General features: G+C 52.5%; 1 protein-coding gene across 3 annotated transcripts in view; it reads right to left on the bottom strand.

Moving 5' to 3' along the window:
- Positions 1-9,096, bottom strand: part of RPS6KA6 (ribosomal protein S6 kinase A6) — a 71,482-nt gene that overhangs the window by 34,661 nt on the left and 27,725 nt on the right. For all 3 annotated transcript variants that reach the window (XM_075323082.1, XM_075323081.1, XM_075323083.1), the window contains exons 4-6: positions 9,008-9,089; positions 910-990; positions 611-690 (exon numbers count right to left, since the gene is read on the bottom strand). In XM_075323082.1, the coding sequence (XP_075179197.1) occupies positions 611-690; positions 910-990; positions 9,008-9,089 (243 nt within the window). The remainder of the gene's footprint in view (positions 1-610; positions 691-909; positions 991-9,007; positions 9,090-9,096) is intronic.

Genomic DNA, 9,096 nt, shown 5'->3' with positions numbered 1-9,096 from the left:
ATAAACAGGCATTAAACAACTGCTTAAAGGGATTATCCAGAATAAAGTGCTCGATACCTGGGGGTTGGATTCTGTAAGAATAACAAAACGAGTCCTAGTCACTGCGTTCACCCCTGGATCCAGTGCAGGGCGCTGTGTGGACTGTGCCGACAAGTGAGCCGCGAGGCATCAGACATCCAGCGCTGTGTGGATTACGTCACCTGACCACTGCAGCCTATCACCAGCCTCAGTGGTCATGTGGCTGGTTGAATGAGGTGGTCACTGCTTCTGGGTCCAGCACAGCCTGCTCCAGATCCAGGAGGGTGACATTAGCGAGTTGGACCTATTTAGTTATTTGTTCAGACTACAAGATAACGAGCTCCCCTTAAACGCTCCGTGATTGATGTACCCGTCATGAAGCGAGTCCGGGTGTGTGGCGCAGACACAGCCGGCACCTGCCTCTAACAGCAGCGAGTGGAGCTGACAGTTAACCCCTTAAATGCAGTTGTCAATGGCAGCATCATTTATGGTGCATGATCCTGGCTGAGCGTCTGTCCCCGACACCCAGGACTGTGGGCTATCATGTGGAAATTCAGAGCACAAGGAAAATGGTTTAAAAGCAGATAGTTACCTCTTTGGATAATCGTGTGAAGACGTCGCCCCCCCTGAGAAAATCCAGGATTAGGTATAATTTCCCTTCTGTCTGAAAGGCTGAAATAGAAGGACGGGAGAGGAGTTATGGCGAATCTGGTGCGTCCTGGTGTTACACCGCTGTGCGCAGACTTGCTGCACCGCGCCGGGTCACTGCGCCATGTCGCTGCACCGCGCCGGATCGCTGCGCCATGTCGCTGCACCATCACAAAGCTGCCGCTCTGATCACATACCAGGCAGGGAACAAAACCTAATAATATAACACAGGCCGACACGTACCATAGTGCAACTTGACAATGAACGGATGGTTCACCTCCACCAGGATGTCACGCTCCATCTTTGTACGGACTCGGTCTCTTACTGGAAACAGAAAAAAGAAAAAATATATATGAGGCATAAAAGTCAGTATCACTTCTTGATCCAGGAGCTCGCAAGCTAATCTCTGTCTCAACATATCTTTCCCCATGATCCCTGACCCCAGGAGCTCCCAATGCACCACTCCCCGGGGAGCTCCCAATGCACCACTCCCCGGGGAGCTCCCAATGCACCACTCCCCGGGGAGCTCCCAATGCACCACTCCCCGGGGAGCTCCCAATGCACCGCCAGACCCCGGGAGCTCCCAATGCACTGCCAGACCCCGGGAGCTGCCAATGCACCACTCCCCTAATGCCAGACCCCGGGAGCTCCCAATGCACCACTCCCCTAATGCCAGACCCCGGGAGCTCCCAATGCAACACTTCCCTAATGCCGGACTCCACGAGCTCCCATGGAACCACTCATTTAATGCCAGACTCAAGGAGCTCCCAATACACCACTCCCCTAACGCCAGACCCCGGGAGCTCCCAATACACCACTCCCCTAATGCCAGACCCCGGGAGCTCATAATGTACCCTCCCCTCATGCCGAACTCCGGTAACTTCCAATGTAACCCCACCCTGATGCCGGAAGTCGGGAGCTCCCAATGTACCCTTGCTATCATGCCAGACCCCGGGGAGCCCCCAATGTATTCCTCCCCTCATGCTGGATCCCAGAAAGTCCAATGTACCACTCACCTCATGCTGGACCTGAGAGCCCCCAATGTTAACACTCCCATGAGAGACCACCCCAGAGCTCACTATGTAATTTCCCTGTCCTCTGATGTATCACTCTTATCATCCTTTCCCCAGTGTGATACACTAGAGATTAATCAAGCTGTGTTTGTAATGTGGCGCCTAAAAATAAATAAATAAAAGCCCTGTCCCTTATGACGTGGACCATAATTATGTGTTTTTTAATATTTCATGTTCATGTCCTTATCCAACAAAAGTGCGCACTGAAAATAGGCGCGGATTATCACCCAACACTATGCGCCAAAAATGCAGCACAATCCATCCGCACGATTCCGGCACACGGCGAGCCAACTCCCATGTGGTGTTGACTTAGAAGACGCAGCCTCACGGCACAATCACACCGTCTGTAAAACAGTTTTGTTTCTGCACCAAAATCCAAAAATACATGGATTTTTTTTTTATGCTTTAGGCTATGTACGCACGTTGCCTTTTTTTGTGATCACAAAGATGCAGCGGTTTTGGTCGCAAAAAACGCACCCGCGGTAAAAACGCATCCAAAAACGCATGGCTTTTGTGCATTCTTTTTCTGTGTTTTTGTTGCTCCGTTTTTTGCAATGCATTGCGTGGGTGAAAAACGCTGACAAAAATGCAGAACTAATTGACATGCTGCATCTTTGTGGTCACCACAAAAACTCACCTAAAAGAAAACTGCATTGTGCGGACAGCAAAAATGAAAACTCAGACTTTGCCGAGGAAGCAAAATCATGCATTTTTTTAGACCAAAAACGCAGACGAAAAACACGCAAAAACCGCACCATGCGCACATAGCCTTATTTCCCATCAATTTGAATAGGTGAAAAAAACGCTAAAAGACTCGACACGCTGCAGATCTGAAAAAACGGATCAATGGCTCCAGGCTGTAAAGGAAAAAGTGGCATCGTGTGCTGAGACTTCAGAGGGCTCATTCACTTTACTGGTGCTGTAAAGCCTTGTTCATACATGGAGATATTCCAGCTTTTTTTTTCTTCACACGTTTTTACAGAGTTTTTTCAAAATCTGCAGCTTTAGTTCTTTCAGAGTTTTTCACCCATTCAAAAGAATAGGGAAAACCACAAATAAAAACGAGGCAAAACCGCTGCAAAAAAGCCCGTATTTTACATGTTTTTCCTGCCAATAATCCAGTAACATTGCTGCTAATACTGGTCGTGTGCACATACCATAAAAACACGTTTCTTCGGCGCTCCATTGGGAGACCCAGACGATTGGGTGTATAGCTACTGCCTCCGGAGGCCACACAAAGCATTACACTAAAAAGTGTAAGGCCCCTCCCCTTCTGGCTATACACCCCCCGTGGGATCACGGGCTGATCAGTTTTCAAGCTTTGTGCGAAGGAGGTCAGACATCCACGCATAGCTCCACTGTTTAGTCAGCAGCAGCTGCTGACTATGTCGGTTGGAAGAAAAGTGGGCCCATATGGGGCCCCCAGCATGCTCCCTTCTCACCCCACTTTTGTCGGGTGTTTGTTAAGGTTGAGGTACCCATTGCGGGTACGGAGGCTGGAGCCCACATGCTGTTTTCCTTCCCCATCCCCCCTCAGGGCTCTGGGCGAAGTGGGATCTTACAGGTCTCCAGGCACTGAGACCGTGCTCCATCCACAGACCCGGAGAACCTGCTGGATATGGAGCTGAGTATCGTCAGGGACAGGGCCCTGCTACATTAAGGTACTCTGTGTCCCCGGGCAAGCGCGCACACACACACCAGCATTGCTGGGAGTGTTAGTGCGCCGGGGGCAACAGCGCGGAGCGCTCGTGCTATTATTCACTACAGCTTTGCTGAGTGACTTTATGTATTGGGAACTGCCGCGCCGGCCGCTGCTGGGTGTTTTTTACATTGTGGCGCAGCTGGGACTTCCGCGCTGGCCGTGCACATGGACGGCCGCGCTTATTACTCGAGTCCCCGGCTTTGCGGCCTAGTTTTCGTTTCGTTCCCGCCTCCAGCCCTGCCAGTCAGGGGAGAGGCGGGACGCTGTACAGACAGTCAGCGCCGAGGGCTGGAGTCTGCTTTGCATTCTCCAGCCCCCTTCACTGGACACAGTGGGACGCCAGTTTCCCGCTCTTGTCTGGGGCACGCCCACGGCCCGCCCCTCTTCACAAGACGCCGGCAGCCATTCCTGCACGCAGTCCGAGCTGGGGAACGGAGACATACTCTGGGCAACCAGTCACAGGGCTCTGGCGACCACACACCCGCGTTATAGGCGGGCGGTAAGCAGCACCTGAAGTGCTGACCCCACTAAATACCGAAGTGTCCATTTGTATTTTATGCTTGTATGCTTACACTGCACTGTAGGTCGCTATTTTTGGCTATATGCCCTCCTAGATGGCGAGATAACAGCAGCAAAAAAGCAAGGGTGCTAAGGCACAGGTTTTCTATGCTGCTTGTACTGCATGTGCTGAAGTGTTCATTTGTACTTATGCTTGTATGCTATACATTGCACTGTACGGTCGCTACTCTTGGCTATATTCTCCTAGAGGGCTGGACAACAGCAGCAAAAAAGCATGGGTGCCAAGGCACAGGCTTTATAGGCTGCTTGTATTGCATGTGCTGAAGTGTTCATTTGTACTTATGCTTGTATGCTATACATTGCACTGTACGGTCGCTACTCTTGGCTATATTCTCCTAGATGGCTGGACAACAGCAGCAAAAAAGCAAGGGTGCCAAGGCACAGGCTTTCTATGCTGCTTGTATTGCATGTGCTGAAGTGTTCATTGTACTTATGCTTGTATGCTATACATTGCATAGATGGCTAGAATACAGCAGCAAAAAAGCAACACAGGCTTTCTATGCTGTTTTTCCTGCATGTGATACTGTTCCACCGGCAGGTTCCACTGACCCCCATTGTGTGCAATGCTCCCCTGTAGCACTTGGTCAGCCGGGGTCTCTACTAGAGGTGGCCAAAGGAACCACCTGTGAACCCTGTCCAGGGACAGGGACGGAGTTGCAGTTTCGGCTGATAGATTGTCATGGGATAGAGACTTTGCAGTCCAGACAGGCCATGGGCAATCTTGATTAATGCTCCCTGGCCACCCTCATTTGGAACATAATCAGTGCTCCGGGGGGGTCCCAGGCATTCCAGGGTGAAGGCTCTGACACGGACGACAGTCCCAGACAGCCTAAGCGAGCTCGCTGGGTGCGGCACTCGGCTTCATCACTGGTCAGGGTCCCAGCAGGAGGACTCTCTGTATGATGAGGCAGACGTAGCTGATCAGGGCTTTGGTCCTGACACCGCTCTCAATCCGGATACACCGGATGGTGACGCCATAGTGAATGATCTTATAGCGTCCATCAATGGAATGTTGGATATTTCTCCCTCAGCTCCCCCAGTGGAGGAGTCAGCTTCCCAGCAGGAGAAATCCTTTTTTCAGTATCTCATGCGTATATTGAGTATTTTTCTGGCCACGCTGACTTCAGAGAAGCAGTCCAGGAACACCACGCTTACCAGATAAGCGTTTTCTCCAAACGTATTAAGGATGCACGTTATCCCTTCCCCCTGACGTGGTAAAGCGCTGGACCCAGGGTCCAAAGGTGGATCCCCCAATCTCCAGGCTTGCGGCTAGATCCATAGTTGCAGTGGAGATGGGACTTCACTTAAAGATGCCATTGACAGACAGATGGACCTCTGGTTGAAATCTGTCTGTGAAGCTATCAGCGTGTCGGTGGCTCCGGCATTCGCAGCCGTATGGGCACTCTAAGCTATTTCAGCTGGTCTTGCGCAGCTGGTCTTGAGCACATGTACATCTGTGCCGCAGGTGGTGTCCTTAACCTCGCAATGTCTGCATTGCGACTTACCCTAGTAATGCTGTCCTGGAGGGACAGTCGAGGTTTCGGTCCTTCCCAGGCTCGGGCAGGTCCCAATTGTCCTCGTCCAAAAGGGCTCAAAAGGCTCAGAGGGGCTCAGATTCCGGCCGGGCTCAATCACGCCCAAGGAAGGCAGCCGGAGGAACCGCTACCAAGGCGGTCTCCTCATGACTTTCAGCTCTCTCTCTCCGCATCCGCGGTCGGTGGCAGACTCTCCCGCTTGGCGACATTTAGCTGCCACAGGTCACAGACCGGTGGGTGAGAGACATTGTGTCTCACGTGTACAGGATAGAGCTCTGTTCTCGTCCTCCGGCTCGATTCTTCAGAACTCCCCCCCCCCCCCCCCACCGAGCCGATGCTCTTCTGCAGGCAGAAGGAGTGGTAATCCCTGTTCCTCTTCAGGAACAAGACACGGTTTTTTCCTCCAATCTGATTGGGGTGCCAAAAAAGGGTGGCTCTTTCCGTTCCGTTCTGGACCTAAAACTGCTCACCAAGCACGTGAAGGCCAGGCGGTTCCGGATGTAACCCTCCGCTCCGTCATTGCCTCAATGTCTCAAGGAGATTTCCTAGCATCAATAGACATCAGGATGCTTATCTCCACGTGCCGATTGCTCCAGAGCACCAGCGTTTGCTACGTTTCGTTATTGAAGACGAGCATCTTCAGTTCGTAGCCCTGCCCTTCGGTCTGGCGACAGCCCTACGGGTTTTCACCAAGTTCAGGGCAGCAGTGGGAGCAGTCCTGCACTCTCAGGGTCACTCTGTGATCCTTACTGGGACGATCCACTTGTCAAGGCACCCTCTCAAGAGGCATGCCAACACAGCCTGAACGTGGCGCTGGAGACTCTCCAGAGTTTCGGGTGGATCATCAACTTTTCAAGGTTAAATCGGGCACCGACCCAATCGCTGACATATCTGGGCATGGAGTTTCACACTCCCTCAGCGATAGTGAAGCTTCCGCTGGACAAGCAGCGTTCACTACAGACGGGGGTGCAGTCTCTCCTTCAAGGCCAGTCACACCCCTTAAGACGCCTCATGCAGAGGCAGTCACTTTCGCGCAGTTTCATCTGCGTCCACTTCAATGGGACATGCTTTGCCAATGGGTTGGGGAGTCGACGTCCCTAGACAGGAACGTCTCCCTTCTCAGACGGTCAAGGACTCTCTTCAGAGGAGTCCATCCTTCAGATCAATGTTCTCGAAATCTGGGCAGTGTATCTTGCCCTGCAAGCCTTCCAGCAGTGGCTGGAAGGAAAACAGATCCGAATTCAGTCGGACAATTCCACAGCGGTGGCATACATCACCCACCAAGGCGGAACACGCATCGCCAAGCCTACCAGGCAATCCGGCGGATTCTGATGTGGGTGGGAGACAGAGCATCCACCATATCCGCAGTTCACATCCCGGGCGTAGAAATTTGGGAAGCAGACTTCCTCAGTCGCCAGGGCATGGACGCAGGGGAATGGCCTCTGCACCCAGAATGGTGTCAGGAAATCTGTAGCCGCTGGGGGATGCCGGACGTCGACCTAATGGCGTCTCGGCACAACAACAAGGTCCCGATTTTCATGGCGCGGTCTCACGAGCAAAGAGCTCTGGCGGCAGGCGCCCTAGTTCAGGATTGGTCGCAGTTCCAGCTACCCTATGTGTTTCCACCTCTGGCACTGTTGCCCAGAGTGCTACGCAAGCTCAGCTCCGATTGCCGCCGCGCCATCCTCGTCGTCCCAGACTGGCCGAGGAGGTCGTGGTTCCCGGATCTGTGGCATCTCACGGTCGGCCAACCGTGGGCACTCTCAGACCGGCCAGACTTACTGTCCCAAGGGCCGTTTTTTCCACTGAATTCTACGGCCCTGAACCTGACTGTGTGGCCATCGAGTCCGAGATCCTAGCGTCTTCAGGATTATCTCAAGACGTCATTGCCACCATGAGACGGGCTAGGAAGCCGACGTCTGCCAAGATCTACCACAAGACGTGGAAGTTATTCTTATCTTGGTGCTCTGCTTAGGGAGTGTCTCCCTGGCCATTTGCATTGTCTCCTTTTTCCTCCCTTCCTGCATCTGGATTGGGAAAAGGTTTGTCGCTCGGCTCCCTTAAAGGACAAGTCGCAGCGCTGTCGGTATTCTTTCAGAAGCGCCTAGTACGACTTCCTCAGGTACGCACGTTCCTGCAGTACAAGAGGCCGTTAGACCCATGGGATCTGAACAGGGTATTAATTGCTCTCCAGGAGCCGCCCTTCGAGCCTCTGAGGGATGTTTCACTTTCTCGACTTTCACAGAAAGTGGCCTTTCTGGTAGCGGTCACGTCTCTTCGGAGAGTGTCCGAACTAGCAGCGCGGTCATCCAAAGCTCCCTTCCTGGTGTTCACCAAGATAAGGTAGTGCTGCGCCCGATCCCAGAGTTTCTCCCTAAGGTGGTATCCCCTTTTTATCACAATCAGGATATCTCCTTACCTTCCTTTTATCCATTTCATCGATATGTAATGGCTTTGCATTGTTGGATCTGGTGTAGAGCACCCAGAATCTACATTCCCGCACGGCGCCCCTGCGCCGCTCGGATGCACTCTTTGTCCTTGTCACCGGTCAGCGCAAGGGGTCGCAGGCTGCAAAATCCACCCTGGCTCGATGGATCAAGGAACCAATCCTTGAAGCCTACCGTTCTACTGGGCTTCCGGTTCCATCAGGGCTGAAGGCCCATTCTACCAGAGCCGTGGGTGCGTCCTGGGCATTACGGCACCAGGCTACGGCTCAGCAGGTGTGCCAGGCGGCTACCTGGGCGAGTCTGCACACCTTCACCAAGCATTTTCAGGTGCATGCCTACGCTTAGGCGGATGCCAGCCTAAGTAGATGAGTCCTGCAGGCGGAGGTTGCCTCCATGTAGGGAAGGGCTGTTTTTACAGTCCAAACTTGAGGTATTCATTTACCCACCCAGGGACTGCTCTTGGACGTCCCAATCGTCTGGGTCTCCCAATGGAGCGCCGAAGAAGAAGGGAATTTTGTTACTTACCGTAAATTCCTTTTCTTCTAGCTCCTATTGGGAGACCCAGCACCCGCCCCTGTTTCCTTCGGGATTTTTGGTTTGTTCGGGTACACATGTTGTTCATGTTGAATGGTTTCAGTTCTCCGATGTTCCTTCGGATTGAATTTGTTTAACCAGTTATTGGCTTTCCTCCTTCTTGCTTTTGCACTAAAACTGATCAGCCCGTGATCCCACGGGGGGTGTATAGCCAGAAGTGGAGGGGCCTTACACTTTTTAGTGTAATGCTTTGTGTGGCCTCCGGAGGCAGTAGCTATACACCCAATCGTCTGGGTCTCCCAATTGGAGCTAGAAGAAAAGGAATTTACGGTAAGTAACAAAATTCCCTTCTTTTCAGCATGCAGAAGAAACGCGGCAAAAACGCAACGTGTGAACAAGCCCTTATCACACTGCATGGACCCCTGCGCTAAACCTGGTGCATTACGGGACGCTCGGTTCTTCACCGCTCACCTTTCAGAGACGCCTTTTTTAACACTTTCATTGCATACAGCTGCCCGCCGTCCGGTCCCACAGTCTTACGCACAAGGAAAACCTAGTGG

The sequence above is a fragment of the Anomaloglossus baeobatrachus genome, chromosome 9, assembly GCF_048569485.1.
Source record: "Anomaloglossus baeobatrachus isolate aAnoBae1 chromosome 9, aAnoBae1.hap1, whole genome shotgun sequence".
NCBI classification, from domain to species: Eukaryota; Metazoa; Chordata; class Amphibia; order Anura; family Aromobatidae; genus Anomaloglossus; species Anomaloglossus baeobatrachus.
This window is presented reverse-complemented; position numbering and strand designations above follow the sequence as displayed.